The sequence below is a fragment of the Tasmannia lanceolata genome, unplaced genomic scaffold, assembly GCF_043159265.1.
Source record: "Tasmannia lanceolata isolate RefF3 unplaced genomic scaffold, GAP_Taslan_0.1 ptg000029l, whole genome shotgun sequence".
Classification (NCBI taxonomy): domain Eukaryota; kingdom Viridiplantae; phylum Streptophyta; class Magnoliopsida; order Canellales; family Winteraceae; genus Tasmannia; species Tasmannia lanceolata.
Genome location: NW_027518706.1, coordinates 4307589 through 4328330, shown reverse-complemented (window position 1 = coordinate 4328330; position 20742 = coordinate 4307589). Strand labels below are relative to the sequence as shown.

General features: G+C 38.8%; 1 protein-coding gene across 1 annotated transcript; it reads right to left on the bottom strand.

Moving 5' to 3' along the window:
- Positions 1 to 40: 40 nt before the first annotated feature.
- On the bottom strand, positions 41 to 12524 carry LOC143859101 (ATG8-interacting protein 1-like). Its single transcript, XM_077369780.1, has 3 exons — positions 12422 to 12524; positions 9681 to 10537; positions 41 to 398 (listed from the first exon to the last, which is right to left on the bottom strand). Exons 2-3 carry the CDS (start codon positions 10515 to 10517, stop codon positions 294 to 296), a joined length of 942 nt encoding a protein of 313 aa, XP_077225895.1. The 5' UTR covers positions 10518 to 10537; positions 12422 to 12524; the 3' UTR covers positions 41 to 293.
- Between the last annotated feature and the right edge of the window lie 8218 nt (positions 12525 to 20742).

Genomic DNA, 20742 nt, shown 5'->3' with positions numbered 1-20742 from the left:
TTCCAGCAAGAAAAAGAGAATAGTTGCCGAACAAGCCCCATACAAATAACTACTCCAATCTCATTCATCATATAGAATCTCTTCCTATATTTCCTACATTTTATCTTGGCAGGCAAGAATTTAGGATTAAGTAGATACAGGATCACATTATGTATGAACACCAGCACGTGTGAAAGGGTTTATCATATCAAACAGTAAGCAAACTATGTATCACGCAGTAAGAAAACACTGTATTATGCTCAGATACGTACATCATCATCATCTCTGTGTACCTTTTTTTTCGTCATCATCTCTCAGAGGTCGGCCGAGGTGGTGCCCCGAATGACTGAACCTCGTCGCTGTCCTCCCACGAGCACGTCTTTAAACCGTGAAATGGGGCCAAGCATACGATTTATCTTCTGCAAATGTAATAAATGCAACAATCAACATTTTCAATTGCCAGATTTGGGCTGAGTATAAAACACTCCACAAGATAGAAAATGAATACCAAACTGTAACTTTCATGGTTAGAACTTTGAAATAATCTAATAAACCCCCAGTTTCAATGTTTGTTTTGGATTCTGACTCCAAAAAAGATTATTAGACCGAAAATTGCATTTGATTTTGAGCACAATAATCAGTTTTGGAGCCAAAATCCAAAACTGAACAAAGCCGATGGATTCAGAGGCTGAGTCAAGCAATTATGAGAATCATTAAGGCCCTGCTTGTTTTTTATTTAAGAATCGATTTTGAATAATTTTCAGTAATCAGTTTTGGACTCTTAATTGATTCTCAAAATCCAAAACAAACCGGACCTAGTTGTGATATCATTTGTTGTGCTGGCATGTGACAGTTTGATATATTGTTACATGACTAAATGGGTGAACATTGGCTGAGAAAAATCTGTTCAGATATTTGTTATTTTTTGATATGTTCTCTAGTTGTTTAGTATAGGTAGAAGTCTTAGAGACAAGGTTTATCTAGATTAGGGGTTTTCTATAAATAGCATGTACAAAGGAGTCTTAGAGACAAGGGTTATAGATATTTTTAGATATGCTTTATTAAATTCAATGAAGAAACTTGTTCAGGAAAGTATGTCTTTGTGCGCAGAGGAGGATTGATCCTTCCCTCGAAGTGGATCAAGAGGCTGATGTTACCTATAAGAAGATCAAATCTGTTGCGAACTGAATCGGGTAGTAACAGATACAAGGGCAACACGGCATCTATTATTTACAGGAAAGGAGGTGAAGTTGGGATGAAAGAAACTGGAGCCTTGCTGTTCCTTCCGTTCATACATTGTTGGAGCAGAAGATAAAACTTTTTTCTGATACGGTTTCACAGGAAGCCAGTCGCTAGTAATGGTTTTTAGAACTCTGCTTTTTATTGTGGAATGTATATCATGACATCTAGTAAAGGCTGCTGTTTCTGTCACGAATAGTGCTCTCATTGAAACTCCCTCCTCATGGATAACTCTCTCTTGAATTTCCCATTCGAAATCTAGGCTTAAGAAAGTTCCCTAAAGAGAACTTACCCATATGTCAAAACTCTAAACGTCTACAACATATGGTATACCTGACGTGAATCATTTCTCCAGTTCACACTTTTAGAGTAAGCAGATAATAATACTACCTCGAGACACAAATTTCGTCTTAGTAGCCATAAGTTCAGCTTAAGTTCATTGTTCAGGTGCTTGTTTCAGATGTCTGTTCTGTAATCTTCCTGTCCAAGATGCCATGATTTTGGCTAGCATTGGTAGTAAATGAAAAACCAACGAAATCTGCTATTTCTCAATCTTTTTAAAGTGATTGTATGTGGGAGAGTCAGGAAGAATTAGAAGGTGTCATCTAAGTTGAAAAAAAACTAAGATTATTTCTTGGATAACAATACTGAGTCCATAGAAAGTATTAGGTATGCTCATGAAGCTGGTATTGGGAAAGCCAATTAAACCTTCTAGTCTGTGGTAATAATATTAATATCCACTATAAAGACCATGTTGCAATTGTTGCCACAAAATAAGTTGGGATTTAATCATCTAGATATAATATTCCTCGATGGAGGAGTTCAACAAGTGTACATGTGCATACCATGATATAATGGCACAAAATCAACAGATAGAAACTTAATAAGATTGAACTTGGAAAAAGGTTTAAGTACTAATAATACATTAATTACATCATCTAGAGATTTATATACTCAAAATTTAAATTACAAAAATGCAACGGTAACAAATCATGGGAGTTAATAAGGCAAGGTTCTATCAACGTTCAAAAACTCATACTCGTACAAGAACTTGCCCAAGGCAAAACTGAGTCAACTAGGGAATGTCTATGATTGGTGCAGTGAGATTTTTTTTATACTTGGACGAGCAAAAAGTGTTTTTGGTCAAATTCGTAAAGCCTGTGTAAAGTACCCGGCAGCTTTCTGGCCCTTTTGATGAAACAGTGAGTATGGTAGTTAATTCAACAAAGACAAGTATACAATACCAATAATGAATCAGATCATGTAGGGCCTATATTTTATCTCGGTATCATAGTAGATAGCAGTTCACCTCTGATCACCATACAATACAATAATTACTTTGCTCCCCACTTGGTTTTTTTATTTTTATTTATTTATTTATTTATTGAATGGCAACAGTTTTATTAATAGATAAGATTGAGATGATCAGATATAATCCAAACCAAAGAAAAGAAGAGGATAGAAGAAAGACAAATGGTCCACCACGATTCTATCAACTCCGGCTCTAGAGAACCTATCAGCCTCACTATTAGCTGGCCTCCGAAGATAATGAATACTGATCAAGTGCCCCTCTATCCAATCCGTATCTCTTCTTTTGCGTCCGTACTTCTCCATAGAAAATACACTGACCTAATCCAGGGGATCATATTAAGGGAGTATCTTTCAACAATGAGACGGTCAAGGTCCTTTTCTTCCATAGGACGAATGCACGTCAATAGGGCCCATACTTTTGCATTGGTCACATTCGGGCGTGCCAAAGGAATAAAAAGGGCATACTTGGTCCCACCGTCTAACATGTATAAGGCCCCCAACGCCGAATGCCCATGGATTACCTAGACTCAACCAATCAAAGTTAAGACCAAAATAACCTGGGAGAGGGGAAGTCCACATGAGAGTCACCCTAGTCGAGGGGTCCTATTAAGACGAACAGAATCCCAAGATCATCTGAAAGAATTTGTTACGTGCCTAATCGGCCGTAACGGAAATTAAAAAAATAAAAAAGAAGAGGGGGAGAGAGGTTGATTCGAGGCAACCGGACCTCCTAATGGCTCAAATCGAAAGGAACCATGACTCTCCTACAAAGTTTCCTTTGCTATAAAATTCTCTTCTTCTCCATTTCATTAGATGATAACATTTTAAATACAAATATATGCCACTCGGCACATGCATAATGCAACCACTACTAACAAAACCAACCTAACCGACTACCACTACTCACATGACATTAACACCACTACTTAATAACCATACACCACTACCCACGTTACATAGCACTACTTAGTAACTACACACACAACTAACACCACTAACATGCACATAACATTCCTCCCCCCTTAGAAACAACCTTGTCCTCAAGGTTGATTTGTTGGAGAAAATATGTTATTCCACCAAGGTCCCAAATCATAATGGAAATGATTTTGTTGAGCAGCATAATTAAAATTGGACTTCCATCTTCAAAAATTGGACTTCCACTTTCCAAATCCGTCGTGATAAAGCTCGAAAAGAAATATGACTTTTCATCTTTTTGGCATCAATTTTCGTAGTTTTCTCTACACGAACATCAACTTCCTCAAGTTTCAACTGTTTATCTTCTTTGCTCATTTCCTTGATCTCCATTCTGATTTTCTTCAAGCTTTCCGCAAATCGTCGGTGTTCTTCCATCATTTTCAAAGCCAGTGGTTTAATCTCTTGCAAATCTTCACGTATCGATTCCCAGAACTCCGAAGACGCAGTCCCATGGCACAAGATCGACGGCTCTGATACCACTTTGTTACGTGCCTAATCGGCCGTAACGGAAATAAAAATAAATAAAAGAGAAGAGGGGGAGAGAGGTTGATTCGAGGCAACCGGACCTCCTAATGGCTCAAATCGAGAGGAACCATGACTCTCCTACAAAGTTTCCTTTCCTATAAAATTCTCTTCTTCTCCATTTCATTAGATGAAAACATTTTAAATACAAATATATGCCACTCGGCACATGCATAATGCAACCACTACTAACAAAACCAACCTAACCGACTACCACTACTCACATGACATCAACACCACTACTTAACAACCACACACCACTATCCACATTACATAGCACTACTTAGTGATGCAGGGAGCGTGAGAGCGGCAACACCAAGATGGAGATCAACACAAGAAGCAACTAAAATAATCTCGTGGGGGCTTGAAAACCCATGCCACGGTTTGGAGAAAAACTCCAATATAACACATGAAAGGAGCGAAGCTCCTTCACCCAAGTGAAAGAGTCAATGCTCTCTTCACACGTGAACGAGTCAACTAAAATAACCTCATGTGTTGATCTTCATCGTGTTGTTGCTACTCCACGCTCCCTGCGTCAGTTGGTATCAGAGCTAAAGGGATCTTCGACGAATGCACGACGGAATGAAGAAGTCGGTGCGCCTAACGTCGGCCTGCCTGATCTAGCCGTGGAGAACGAAGATCTCCAACAACGGGTGAAGTCTTTCACATAGTTAGCACTACTCGAAGCCCGCATCCATGAGAAGACAACCATAGATCTGAGAGTGCCTTCGAGAGCCCTTTTCATGGCTAAGCGTCATGTAAGGGATCACAAAAAAAATTCAAAAAAAAAAAAGGGGGAATGAAGAATAGAAGATTGTTGTGGTGCCGAAAATCAGATTTGGAGGAAGATGGCCAAAACTCAAGGTTGAGTTTTCTTCAAGCGGGGGTGAATGATGCAGAACGTGCGGCGTGGATCAAATCTTTTATTTTTTATTTCTTATTTTCGTCATTTTATTTTTAGTATTTTTTTTTGGTGTCAAAACTTGTCTATTTAACTTGATTTTGGTATTTTTAGGAAGGTTTTTCGATTACCTATCTAAAGAGCCCAAGATTACGCGATTTGGACTTGATTAGAGCCACTTATGGTCATTTTTAGGTTATGGTAAGGGTCAATTACGAAATTGCTATTTTAGGGTTATTAGTAATATTTCTAAATTTTATTTTTGTTGCTTTAGATAGAAGATAAGGAATAATTGTTAGGCAAATCTTTAGGGTTGCTATGCTTAGGTTTTGGCTCTTTATATAATGAATATCAGGAGGAAAGAAAGAAGATTTGAATAAAGTTTATTTTTGGGATATCTTTTGTGAAGAGCATTGGCTCGTTCACGTGGGTGAAGGAGCTTTGCTCCTGTCATCTGTTATGTTGGAGCTTTTCTCCAAACCGTGGCATGGGTTTTCAAGCCCCCACGAGTTTATTTTAGTTGCTACTTGTGTCGATCTTTATCTTGGTATTGTCACTCCACGCTCGCTGCGTCACGCATGCCCCTGCATCAGTCGCCCCCTCTAGAAGAAAACTCGACCTCGAGTTTGGTTCAATGTTGACAATTTGGGGGCTGAGGATCATGGTGGCCGCGACAAATTTATGTCTCGCTCCGACTTCGAATTGAAGTCCTTTCCAACAAATTAGGTACTTCCATCGTGCTATGAATCTTACACTTTTGAGTGGGCGATGGAACTTGATTCGACTTGAAAACTTGCTTTCGATATGCTCGTCGAATCGGGATAGCGGAGGCAAAAAGAAGCTTCCATTACTCTCAAAATTATGGGCTGGATGATCGTGGGGCCAATCCTTGTCCTTCACGTGATAGATCCGCTTGTTTACGTAATTCTTCGACTCTTGCAAGTGTTCTGTCAAGGCCTCGAACTTACACTTAAGGTCTTGCAAAGATCGCTCCATTCCAAGGCGCAACTCCTGTTCTTCATTTAATTGGCGTGTCAAATTTTCTACTTAACCTTCCAATTTGCTATTGATGATCTTTAGATCTTCCACTAGTGGATTTTGATGCTCACAAGAACGATGCCAAGTGATTCGATTCCTCCAGGCTTGTTGAATGACATATGTAGCCCATTTGATTCTCAAGTAATTGTCACGGGCAATTTTCAGATGAATCCAACTTTGAATAATAGTGGCGGAAGTAATGTGACTTTGGTATTCTTTCTTAGCACTGTACATTCGCCATGTTTTTTGAATTGTAAGGCATGCGGCTTTCCTTCTACCAAAGTCCTTGGCCTTTTGGGCTTTTTGCTTACGCAGTTTTCTAGCCTGGAAATCTATGGCCTGTTGATATGTTACCGGTGCAAACATTTTCAAGAAACGACCACGTACCTCCTCCCAATTATCGAATGGTGGTTTTCTCAATTTGCGCCGCTCTTGTTCCATGAGTATCCATAAAGATTTGGCGCGATTGGCTACAGTCTCCTTGGCATAGCAAATCAAATCCTTCTGGCTCAATCTGTATGGCTCGCAACACGCCTCAATAGCCTCGATCCAAGTAGTGCACTCATACTCACCATCGCCATAGAAGATAGGAATTTCACCCAGTTGCAATTGCTCCATAGATTAGAGAATCATCGCCTTCCAGGATCCACAGTAGATAGAACTCCCGTAGAGCCTAGCTTTGATACCAACTGACGCAGGGAGCGTAGAGCGACAACACCAAGATAAAGATCGACACAAATAGCAACTAAAATAAACTCATGGGGGCTTGAAAACCCATGCCACGGTTTGGAGAAAAGCTCCAACATAACAGATGACAGGAGAGAAGCTCATTCACTCACGTGAACGAGCCAATGCTCTTCACAAAAGATATCCCAAAAATAAACTTTATTCAAATCTTCTTTCTTTCCTCCTGACATTCATTATATAAAGAGCCAAAACCTAAGCATAGCAACCCTAAAGATTTGCCTAACAATTATTCCTTATCTTCTATCTAAAGTAACAAAAAAAAAACTTAGAAATATTACTAATAACCCCACCATTCAAAAAAAAAAAAAAAAAAAAAAAAAAAAAAAAAAAAAATATTACTAATAACCCTAAAATAGCAATTTCGTAATTGACCCTTACCATAACCTAAAAATGACCATAAGTGGCTCAAATCAAGTCCAAATCGCGTAATCTTGGGCTCTTTAGATAGGTAATCGAAAAACCTTTCTAAAAATACCAAAATCAAGCTAAATAGACAAGTTTTGACACCCCAAAAAAATACTAAAAATAAAATGACGAAAATAAGAAATAAAAAATAAAAGATTTGATCAATGCCACACGTTCTGCATCAATACGAGTGCATCACCCATGCCCACATGGGATGCATGAGCATCCCAGAGAGCATCCTAGACGGGGTCCACGATCCTTCCTACCGTAGTCAAAAGGAATAAAACAATTACTAATTTATTGGTTGCTGGAATTAGCAACTTACATGTTCTTTCATCATCTTTTAGGAAGTGATAAATGGGAAGTAAAGCTGCTGCCTTTGTTGGACGTGACACCAAGCAACCTCATTTTAGAAGCTGTTGCTGTTATCCTATAAGGATTCTATTTAAGGTCCATGATAGATGACAACCTATGTATTCTAGGCGTGGATACAAGCTGCTGCCATTTTTAGTTTGGATATTTTGCTTTCAATTTACTTAGTTGCTGTTTTAAGAGAGTTTCCTTATTAGCTGTCATAAGGAGTACGTGCTATATGTAATGAAGGGAGAATGAAAGTCAGGCGAGTTTTTGACGATTAAAAAAAAAAAAATTTGAGACGGTAAAAATGAGAATATATTAAAAGACGAACCAAGATGGTCCAATCAAATTACAGAAAGAGAAAAAAACGAAAATACAAAATCAAGGTGGGAGATAATCAAACCACTCCAAACTAGACCTAAAAACACCACCCCTTGATAGGGAGTCTGCATTTGACAATTAAAAATATTGAAAGAAAAGTGTTCTTTTCTTGTGGAGAAAAGGTGTTTTTACACTTCTTTCTTGGAGTTTCCCTCCAACGTGGGTTAGCTTTTGAGCACCACAATTATCTTTTGTTATTTTTTTTATCGAATCGTCATCGCCGTCGTTATCAATCACACGCTCATCCGGCGTCAATTGGTATCAGACGATTTTAGGATTTTCTTAGTCATATTTCTTGCTTTTATTTTTGTTGCTTGAGATAGAAGATAATGAATAATTGTTAGGCAAATAATTAGGGTTGCTATTCTTAGGTTTTGGCTCTTTATATAATGTAATGTCATTAGGAAAGAAAGTAGATTTGAATAAAGTTTATTTTGTGATATCACTTGTGAAGAGAGCATTGGCTCGTTCACATGGGTGAAGGAGCTTCGCTCCTGTCATCTGTTATGTTGGAACTTTTCTCCAAACCGTGGCATGGGTTTTCAAGCCCCCACGAGTTTATTTTAGTTGCTTCTTGTGTTGATCTTCATCTTGTGTTGCTGCCTCTCACGCTCCCTGCGTCACTTAGTAACTACACACACAACTAACACCACTAACATGCACATAACAGAATTGCTCTCGATGCCTCTAAATTCTGAAGGATGCTAGCCCATTGAACTAACAAGGAGAAGACATGCTGGTTCAGTCTATGACAGTTCTTGGCCACCCCTTTAAAAATATGGTTACTGACCTTCCAGGTAACCAACATAGAACCCAGTAGGGATAAACTCCATAGTTTAAACCTTCTAGGCCGGTGGCAAATTCTAACAAGGGTTGGAGTTCTCTGAGCTCTGATGGCAAGCTAGGAAGGTATCATCGAAGCAAATGCACTAACTCTAAGAGGAGCTAGGGTTCTAGAAAGAACGGGGGGGGAGGAGGGAAAGATCCACCATTATTCCAAGTCCAAACTCTATTGTCACTCCCAGATAGTCTATTGTACGTCGAATCCAGATAGACTAAAAACGAGAACACCCTGTCAATTTGTCTATCAAAGAAATCCCTGCAAAACATGATCCTTCAAATGGATTAAGATTTTCTCAAAATAAAGAGTCCTTGACCTATCAATTGTGGTCTGAAACCACCTGAAAAAGGTGTGAAAATCTTCTTCTAAAGCTTGTAACAAGACCTTTTTCTCTTTAGGATTTCACTCTATCGATGCAATGTAAGTGCTGCGGACTAGATATTCAAAGTTCAAACTGAAATAGCCAAAGCTTATAAAGCTAACATAAACTAAGCATAAAAGAAAAAAAGTTAGAGAAGCAAAAACTGAGTGAAATGATGTTAAGAAGATGATTCTATAAGGATTAGAAGGCATCCACGTATACCATGCCTAAAAGAACATGTATGCCAACCTTTTATATAAAAAATTCAAGGAAAAGCCTCCTATTCCATAATTTCATGTTATGTCCCATAACCCAATACCTTTTCCATTTTAGGATTCCACTATTTACCAATGCAGTGTAAGGGCTTCAGACGAGATATTCAAACTGAAATAGCCAAAGCTCATAAAGCTGACATAAACTAAGCATCAAAGTAAGAAAAGTTTTAGAAGCAAAAACTGAGTGAGCTGATGCCAAGAACTGAACATAGATTAAAAGCACCATTAATTAAGCACAACGAGAAGATGAACATGAGCGTGTCTGAAAAGGCAGAATTATGCTGCTTATAAAGTACTAAATGAGAAGTAAACATCTTATTATACTCTTAAGAATCAAAGTCATTTTACCACATCATTAACGCAGAATTGCCATTTAAGTTGCTGAACCTGCCATCTTTCTTGCTGCCACCGCTGCCCTAGAATTACAAGCCCCATTACAGCAGCAGCAACGACAACAGACCAGAAAGCATTAGCCTCCTTTGCATGAGAATAAATTGATGCTGCATGCCTCTTCCACCATGCTTCACATGGGGGGCTAGACCCATTATATTTATTTTCATTTGTTGGCTCTGTCAACTTAGAGAAATTTGAAGGAGAATCTAAACTTAGCTGAGAAAGATCACTGGATTCAGGATCAGTAGTGCTCTCTTTAGATGCAACTGATCCACTTATATCAGAAACACTGTATATAACTTGCTCTTCTTCAGCAAAATTTAGTCCTTGCAAAGGGTTGACTTCTTCGTACTCTGTACTGTGAACAGAAAGACTCTTACCCTTGTCACTAAACAAATGAATTCCATGCAGATCATCAACTTCTGATATTCCTTTAATATTCCAATTTTCTTCTCCACTTTTGTCAGATCTATCCCCTTTCTCCATATCCAAACCAAATGCCTGGGTGGGACCCACACCTTCAGCCCTAGGTTCAATATCACTTTCACTGTTTACAGGCTCCAGAGGCAGATTCTCGTGCTCGCTAGGTGGAAATACAAAATGATTGGACATGAACATTGCATGAGAGGATTCCTCTTCATCTCTACCATATACTTTATCTTTATCAGCATCGGCTGTTTCAAATCCTTCGACACTAGGTGCAGCGGCATATGTTGATGCTGTAAGTGTCACAACTTCCCACTCATTTCCACGGGTGGTAGTTTCCTCTCCTTCATTCTCATCACCTGACATTTCTTCCAACCTAGTGTTTCCTAGACATCAAATATTCTTAAGATTAGCCTTCTGATATTCAGTAATTAAGAAAAAATAAAGAGATACAACTGCCATCTAAATAATTTGAAGTAAGCCCAATAGATAAGTTTATAATTAATAAACCCATGCTTCGTTAAATAACAAAATTTATCACAGAAGAATTTACTTCATACAAAACACCTTTAAAAATTAATTCTTAAATATCCATTAAGAAATAGTAAAATGAAAGACAAAATAAAAGTATACAGACACATCAAAAATTATATCATCATTTCAACCGGGAAACTAAGATTTGCATCCTACTTGTATTGATATTAAACTTCTCTCATTGGCTCATAGTTGGTTGAAATCCCCAACAAGATGTCCACAGCTAACAGGAATATCAGAACATGGTAAGGGAAATATCAGTTCCTTTAAAAAAGGAAAGAAAACCACTAAGGCAACAAAAGTTATTATACGCCTTAGAAGAAATAACTGAAATTTACAAAAAACAAGAAAGCAGAACGATGGAAAATGAATTGGTTTCGCAAAAAAAGTGAACTTAATTATTCTACAAAAGTCCATGAGCTCTTCAAAAAACTCTGTTAATGTCAAGATGCTGGAAAAAAAATCTTATTAATAATCAAAGGTTGCCGTATAGTACAGGAGAATTCCACCAGAGATCTTGTAAAGCAATCACAATACAACAACGCAAAACTGTGAATTCTCACAAACCAAAGCAAAATTTGATTAGTAATTTCGAAACTTGCAATCTTCAGGAAGAAAAAATAGATATCTAAATAATTCCAGCACCAAATCCCTTTATATTAATCTACTGTATGAATGAAAAGGGTTTTTAACACGTGAAAAATGATAAATCAAACCAATTCTATTCAATTTTGACTTGGAGAGAACTTGAATTTATGATAATATCCCTCAAATTAACCATAATTATATAATTTCAATCTAAATCATTGAAGGAAAAGAATTTCTCAAGCAAAAAATTTCCATCAAGAGAGGTTTTTCTTGCAATCCAAACAGGGCCAAACGAAACCATTCATTTGCAGGGATCACTCAATCAGAAAACATAAGAAAACCTTTAAACCTAAGGCCCTGTTTGGATTGCAAGAATTTTCTAGAAAAGTATGGAAAGGAAAAATATTTCTAAAATTTCGTAATTTCTTTACACAAAAAAAAATAATTTGAACCAGCCCTATTCAATTCTTAGTCAGAGGTACCTTCAATCCATGATGATATCCTATAAATTAACCATAATCATATTATTTCCCTCTAAATTGCAAAAAGAAAATTTTCTTGAGAAAACATTTTCCATCACAAATGTTTTTATTACAATCCAAACAGGGCCTAAATAACATAATGAAATCCAAAAACAAATTAGCTCAATTGGTAAAGACTATGTTATTCAATCCTGAGGTCAGAGGTTCAATCCCAAATCACAAATGAAAGATATCCCAAAAAAAATATGATGATAACATCCCTCAAATTAACCATAATTATTAACTTCAATCTAAATTATTGAAACAAAAAGTTTTCTCAAGAAAAAAAAATTCCATCAAAAAGGTTTTTCTTGCAATCTAAAAAGGACCCAAATGAAATCATTCATTTGCAGGGATCAGTCAATCACAAAAAAAAAAAAAAAAAAAACACACACAAGAAGACCTTTAGACCTAAATATCATAATGAAATCCAAAAACCAATTATGGTTTGAGCCTAATCCAAAAAAATCCAAAAACCAATAGGAAAAAAATAATCTTATCCTATTTACAAAAATGAAAGAGATCAAAGCATCTAATACTTAAAAATTCAATATATATTATTCAGTAAAATACCCAAATCAGATCTATAATCAATACAGAGAATAAATGATTCGATTGGGAAATTACCTGAAATTCGATCTTCCAACGAGAAGAGAAATAATTTTAAGGGTTTGGGAGAAATTATGGGTAAAAAGGACACGATCTCAAGTAACTGAAAGCCAAAGGCTATATATACTGGTATCTCCCGGTAAGAGATAAAGGGAACCGGTATGACCAGTTACACGAAACTTCAGCCCCTACGAGTTAACCGGGTGTAGCCGGTCGGTCGTATTTTATGATTTTATATGATGTGTGGCCGTATGAACCCTTATTTTTCAAATAGTACGGTACGACCCACCCACACCGGTGATCCTAACCGTCCATTTGTAGGACCACAACGTAAATAGGCTGTACCCCAAAAATCATTTCCACCGGATGATCCTAACCCTATGATCTAAAGAAATTTCCATAATGTGCAGTCTTGCTATAGGTTGAAGGGTTAGGATCATCCTAAGGAAATGGATATTTTGGGGCACAGCCTATTTACGTTGTGGCCCTACAAATAGACGGTCAGGATCATCGGTGTGGATTATGGAAACTTCTTTAGATTGGAGGGCTAGGATCATCTCATGGGAATGATTTTTGGGGTGCAACCAATTTCCGTTGTGGCCCTACAAATGGGACGATTAGGATCATCGGTGTGGATTATGGAAACTTGTTTGGATTGGACGGTTAGGATCATCCTGTGGAAATGATTTTTGGGGCACAACCAATTTACGATGTCGCCCAACATATGGACGGTTTGGATCATCCTAGGTGTGGCCGTACCATACTTTTTGAAAATAAGGGCTTATACGGCCAAACATCATATAAAATCTCAGGGTGAAACAAACAACGCTTACTATATCTCACCCCCCTGTTTTGATAATGACATGCCTAATCATTTTTTAGGAGGTTTTATATGGTGTAAGCCCGTATAGTCCTGTATTTTTTTAAAAGTATTGTACGGCTTACATAGGATGATCCTAAACGTCCATTTGATGGGCCACAATGTAAATAAGTTGTGCCCAAATAAACATTTCCATAGGAGTATCCTTGCCATCCGAAATTGCATATTATGGAAAACCCTATAAAATCCGAGGGTAGAGATAATCCTATAGAAATGTGGTACTGCCTATTTACGTTGTGGCCCATCAAATGGACGGTTTGGATCATCCTGGGGTGTAAGACATACCTTAGATCATCCTGGGGTGTATTCTTTGAAAAAATATTGCACTATACCTTAGAAATCTTGTTCCTATTTGATCTAATAGGCCCCGCTTGTTTCTCTTCCAAGACAATCTCTATCGTTGATTTTCGTAGCTACAATATTAAAGTTCGTTAATCATATCAACACCCCTAATGAAACACATAATTTCCCATGTGGGTACCAGTTCGATTATTAGGATTGATCCTGACAGTGATTCTCTTCCTAATTGGACTCTTGTTATAAATCTATAAAGTTTTCGATCACAAGAAACTTTGTTCAACAAATTAAGTGCCATTATCAAAACAAGGGAGTGTAAATATTATTTCCATTCATATAATCTCCCAGTTTTCTTAGGGAAGTGATATTTACGCCCCCTTTGAACACTAGGGACACCCGGCGCCAGCGTATCAATGACTAAAGGGGGGCTAATGTACTTGATGTCAGAAAAATCCAATGGGTTTGATTGCCCCGTACACTGGCGCTGGGTGTCCCTGGTGATCAAAAGGGGCGTAAATATCATTTCCCTTTTCTTATCCTACTCATAATTATTTCATATCTATTTACTATTAATGAAATTATCCACTAAAGATAAAAGTGTACAACCATGTTTGCCAGGTGATCAATCACAAGCTATCGATGAAATTGCACTGCTCGGAGTGATCATAGCCCTCCGATAAATCCACATTCATGATCGACGCCACCTAAAAGCAGCTTTGTATTGATTGGATGGTTAGGATCATTGGATCAAAGAGTTTGCAAATGGCTTGCTCATTACTTGGTTAATACTTCGAATAAACTATACCAAAATCTTTGTTTATGATCTCCTTTATTTTATTAAATATGTTTACTAAGAATATTTTCCTTTTAACAACTTGTACGTTTTTTTTTTTTTTTTTTTGAAATGATAATATATTAAAAGGAATCAAGAAGATCCACTAATAAAAGAATACAAGGAAAATGAGAAAAAATACAAGGAGAACAAGAAACACAGAAAAAACTAGGGAGGCATAAAATCAAACCACTCCACACTAGATCTAATAGCTCTCGATTTGGCCAAACCATCTGCTTCACCATTGACTGATCTTCTCACATGACTAAAAGAGGCGAGAGAACCCGAAAGACTATCTGAGATCTCTTCAATCATGGAGAGAAATCTCCAAGGAGGTGGAGCAGATCCCGAAATCCATTTCACTACATTTGATGAATCTCCTTCAATAATCACTTTGTCCAAAATTCTTTCTTCCATATGCAAGATTCCAGAAAAAGCCGCTTTAACTTCCGCCTCATTAGAATCACATAGACCACACGGACCTGAATATGCCCAAATTACCAAACCTGTTTCATCTCTAAGAAGACCACCTCGTCCCCCCAACCCAGGGTTCCCAAAACATGCTCCATCAAAATTAAGTTTTAAGAAACCGGGGGGGAGGATTAGACCATTGTTGGACTATCTTTGGCTTGGAAGAACCTTCTGAGCAAACAATACGCCACCCCTCCCACAAATCATAGGCAGAGGTACCAAAGAACAGCGGAGAGCTTTTAGCCCATTGAATCGAAATTGCGACTATCCTTTGAAAGGTCCCGTAAGCTGACGTGGCCTTACCGACAAATACTCGATCATTTCTTTCTTTCCATATCGACCACCACATAGCCAAAATACAAATCCTCCACAAAGCGTTCCCCTTTTTATTCCAATGCACATAATCCTAACCTTGAATAATCTGCAGAATAGAGTTTGGAATAACCCAAAGGAAACCGAATCTAGTCAACAACAGACCCCAAATCACCCTTGTATGTTAACCTTTGCCATGGTCAACAATTTTTTTTTCTTTTCCTTTTTGTTCTACCCGTAGCACTGTTTTCATCATGGCTGATATTTCAGTTTATCTCTGTATCAGCCATAGGCGGATGCAAGAAATCCAAATTAGCGGCCTAAAAGTTTTAAGCGTTCCATAAATTTGATATATCGCCCGGTATACCTTCCAATCTAATAGCCTAGACCTGCAAATGCATTTCGAAAATCCTTTGATAAACAAACAATTGACCCCTCAGGTCTAAGGACATATAAAAGTCTTGACTGGAAGAATAGCCATATCCATATTCTTGTCCACAGGCTATTCTGTTGTGATCCATTCAGTGCGCAAACCTTTTGACACACCCATTCTATCTGCTTAGGGTTCACTACCCCAGTGGCTAAGATAGGTTATCCCAATCCGTGTATGGAGGTTAGGTCTGATGCTAGTTGAATGCCGGATGAGATGTCCAGTCGCAACCCCAACTATGAACTTTTAGGTCCGTACAGAATTGTAATATCATATCTTCCTATCACTTAGGATCTGTGAATTCATAGGTATGATATTCCTACGATGCTACCAAAGGACAAACATGTGTGGAAAAAAATAAGCATATCACACACTCCAAGATATACCCAATGACTATATGGAATGAAACTTTATTAATGAACTAAATAGTTCAATACATCAAAGTACTGGCTTTTAGGTCATGTACTCTAACAAGTGTCTATCATCCCTACGAATAACTGTGGATTGGTTTCTCACCATCTAGATTGTAATAAGAAAGAAAGTCTTTATCATATTAAAAAAGATTGAGCCTATAGTCAAAACATATTGATGAGAATAACTTCTGCATGCATAAATCTAAATAGAAACATTGTAGAAGAATCAAATTAGCACAAACTCCTAATTCTTAAAGAAGACTTTTAGGAGTGCAAAACAATATGCAAGCCCAAAAACTTTTGAACATCTTAAAATTTATACAATGTCATTTTGCTCTTGGGAGATGCATCCATGGCACCACCCACATATAGACAGAACAGATCATCTGACTATTCTTCTAAGTAGCAGAACCTTAAGAACAGAACATTAAGAATAGATAAATTAATGATCTCATATGAAACCAATCTCAGAAACTGGAATAAATAAAATATTAAACAAAAGAAAAGATCGTCGATATTGATCCCAACTAATCTTCTATATATTTCATAAGGAAAAACATCTTCAAGCCATGCAATTGCTCTTAGCAGATTGCAAAGCACTAGTTTGGTTACCTGCCCCAGAGGATCACTAAATTTTAAATTAGGGTGGATGTCTTTTGATGCAAGTGAATTGCAGAAATTGTGCTCTGACTTGGTCAGCTGAGGCCCTAATGAGATTCATTATATAAAACTCAAAGAATACATTAGATGGCTATTACAGGATTGATTTAATACGTCTCTGTCCCGATGTTATTACTTTCATGGTCAGCAATAGCCTGACGTAAATACTAATAATATTGTGATGGGCAAGGGTGCTGAGGCATTCGTAACTTCTGTAAGGGCCCGTTTGGATACCTCTTGCATTTGTATTTTGATTTGGATTTGAGTTTTGGATACAAAATACATCTATCATCTTCAAGAACATGTTTCAAGAGAGAGAGGAAGCGAGGGAGGGATGTCTCGCTGCTGCCGGAGCACCGATGGTGAAGGAAGTTGCCACAAATATTGATTTCCAAATAATGTCTCGCAGAAAAGATTTGAAAATCAGAATTTGTTGCACTGTTGTAGCTGATTTGGAAATTTTGAGGATCTTATCCAGTTCAAAATGTCAACTAAATCCAAATCTAATTCTGGTGGGTATCCAAACGTGGCCTAAACGATTTGATTTTCTATTGCAATTAAACTCTAATCATTGTCATTTCAGAAGTTCAACATTAGACATGCACAATTTCACTACTCTTGTAACAGCAACTCAATTCACTCCATAACATTCAACACTAGTTTTCATTCGACACTTAGAGATTCTAAACCTTTCAATCCCAATTATTCCAATGTCGAAAGAGGTGTAAGAGTTGCTGAAATCTCTCTGAGTGGTACCTGATTTAACACAACATCAAAATAAAATTCTCAAGAATTGAAATCCTTCAAGGTGTCAAAAATAAAACAGTTGATGGGCAACTAGACTTATAATCCCATTCAGAGAAATTAATAGAGCCTCAGAGTGCTAAAAAGGTCAATCAATTTAGCCAATCATTAACTGTACTAACCGAGAGTTAAAACTCTGTTTCATAAAGACAATTCGAGAAACTATTGTAAGGATTTAACCCATATTTAATGAGTTTTAATTCAAAACACAAATTCAAACTTTCCATAGATCGTTACAAGAGATGAAATTCAAGATCAAAGTCACGGTCTAACTCTAAATTAGTCGGAAAAAGTAATGAAAAGGGAATATGGCCAGAACTTCTTTTTTTTTTTTTTTATGACGAAGGATGTCCCCACCTCCTTCGGGAGTTGGACTAGTCCCTACGGATACACGCAACGACCCACTCACCACGTGTATCAGGTAAGTCGGGAGCGGGATTCGAGTGTTCAACAGGGAGCAAACCCGTGACTTTATGCCGAAGAGCCAACACCTCGGTGGGTTATATGCCCAGAACTTGATTTCAGTAATATAGTAAAACAAGATAAAAAAAAGAAATGGGATTTGTTAGCGTCCATCGTAGAAGGCATTTAGCGGATGGCCTGATGCATGTGAGAGCTGCCACCTAGTAAATGAGGAAAAGGAAAAAAAAAAGATGGCTACCGAACCACAGGGAGAGAGAGAGAGAGAGAGAGATGAACTCACCTTTCAGATTTGTGGGCACCTTCGGATATAGCAAAACCACAAAGATTAAAATCTAATCTCTGCTTTGTGTAATCTAGATTTGGAAATGATAAAATGTAGTTAGAACATTTTAGGAATGGTTGTTGAACTTGCTTCTTTCATTTCATTTTTTACGATGCTTTTGCAATAAAATCGTATTGATTCATTTGGGGAGAGTTGCCAAACACAGCCTAACACTGCTCTTATGATAACAAACTAAATATACCCAACCAAAAAGAAATGAAAAAAAAATAGAAAACATATACAAAAAAGCTGAATAACTTCCCAACAAGTATTATTTATTACTATGACAAAACTGTGCTATAATAATAAGATCATTCTACATTAATATTTCAACCCTCTTTCCCCTAAATTCTTCCAAGTCTCAAGCACCAAAGACGGTGGAGTCAGCGTTGGGAAGAGCACCAACACAACCGCCGACCTCCGGGTCACAATGGGGTGGTGATGGCGGACCATAGCTCGGCTGGCCACCATCATTGATGGTGGAATTGGCGTTGGGAAGAGCACCAACACAACCGCCGACCTCCGGGTCACAATGGGGTGGTGATGGTGAACCATAGCTAGGCTGACCACCGTCATTGATGGTGGAGTCGGCGTTGGGAAGACCATTAACACAACCACCAACCTCCGGGTCACAATGGGGTGGTGATGGCGGACCATAGCTCGGCTGGCCACCATCATTGATGGTGGAATCGGCGTTGGGAAGAGCACCAACACAACCGCCGACCTCCGGGTCACAATGGGGTGATGATGGCGAACCATAGCTAGGCTGACCACCATCATTGATGGTGGAGTCGGCATTGGGAAGACCATTAACACAACCACCGACCTCCGGGTCACAATGGGGTGGTGATGGCGGACCATAGCTCGGCTGGCCACCATCATTGATGGTGGAATCGGCGTTGGGAAGAGCACCAACACAACCACCGACCTCTGGGTCACAATGTGGTGGTGATGGCGAACCATAGCTCGGCTGACCACCGGCACTCTTGGTGGAGTCGGCATTGGGAAGACCATTAAAACAACCACCGACCTCCGGGTCACAATGGGGTGGTGATGGCGGACCATAGCTCGGCTGGCCACCATCATTGATGGTGGAATCGGCGTTGGGAAGAGCACCAACACAACCGCCGACCTCCGGGTCACAATGGGGTGGTGATGGCGAACCATAGCTAGGCTGACCACCGTCATTGATGGTGGAGTCGGCATTGGGAAGACCATTAACACAACCACCGACCTCCGGGTCACAATGGGGGGGTGATGGCGGACCATAGCTCGGCTGGCCACCATCATTGATGGTGGAATCGGCGTTGGGAAGAGCACCAACACAACCCCCGACCTCCGGGTCACAATGGGGTGGTGATGGCGAACCATAGCTAGGCTGACCACCGTCATTGATGGTGGAGTCGGCATTGGGAAGACCATTAACACAACCACCGACCTCCGGGTCACAATGGGGTGGTGATAGCGGACCATAGCTCGGCTGGCCACCATCATTGATGGTGGAATCGGCGTTGGGAAGAGCACCAACACAACCGCCGACCTCCGGGTCACAATGGGGTGGTGATGGCGAATGATAGCTCGGCTGACCACCGGCACTCTTGGTGGAGTCGGCATTGGGAAGACCACTAACACAACCACCGACCTCCGGGTCACAATGGGGTGGCGAAGGCGGACCATAACTCGGTTGACCACCAGCACTGACGGTGGAGTCGTCATCAGGTAAACCACTAACACAACCACTCCCCGGGTCACAAACAGGCGTTGATCGCGGATGGGCCACAATGAGAATTTTGCGAGGCAGGGCTTGGATGGGGTGACACTCATGGCTAAGGAGGAGAAGGGCCATTAGGGCTAAGCCCACCAAGCCCAAGTTCTTCATCTTTCCGTTTGCCATTTCTCTCTCTTTCTCTTTCACTTCCATGTCTCCTCTCCTTATATAAGCTTAATATGTTTCTTTTTAGCAAAGTCTGATTCTGGTAAATCTAGTTGGCATGGTCTTGAAATCTTTTAGATTTCTACGGGTTAAAGACTTGTATACGCTTAATATATTTTCTAATTTTCAACCTTCTAAATATGATTCATGTAAGTACGCAACAATTCAATTACAATCCCTGAAAAGGTTATGTTTTTAATAAGTGGAGTGGATTTGAGATCTTTTTTATTATGTTGTTTAAGAGGCTTTCATAAGCATAATATTTTTCAGGATTTTCTACCTTCTAAAAAAGGACATGATTCATGTACCGAGCATGAGCGTGCATTGTTGGGGAAGATTGACGGTGGAGAAGATGGGAAATGGAAATAAAAATTGAGATGCTTCAAGGCGTGTAGTTGCTTTCCTTTAGACGATATTTGCCTCCACCATTTGTGTGCAAGGGGAGCCATGAATTTCCCTCCAAGATACATTGAAGCTCGGTGAATCTTCATCAAATGTTTATTGACGTTTGGCACTAAACAGAAAGAAACTCTGAATCACCCTTTAGATTTAATATGTAAGA

Bases quoted from the DNA above. Each gene is read 5' to 3' on its own strand.
- LOC143859101 (XM_077369780.1), bottom strand. From the start codon at position 10,517: ATGTCAGGTGATGAGAATGAAGGAGAGGAAACTACCACCCGTGGAAAT. The intron at 399-9,680 runs GTAAAATGACTT...TTACATTTGCAG, and splicing joins AATTCTGCGTTAATGATGTG to AAGATAAATCGTATGCTTGG.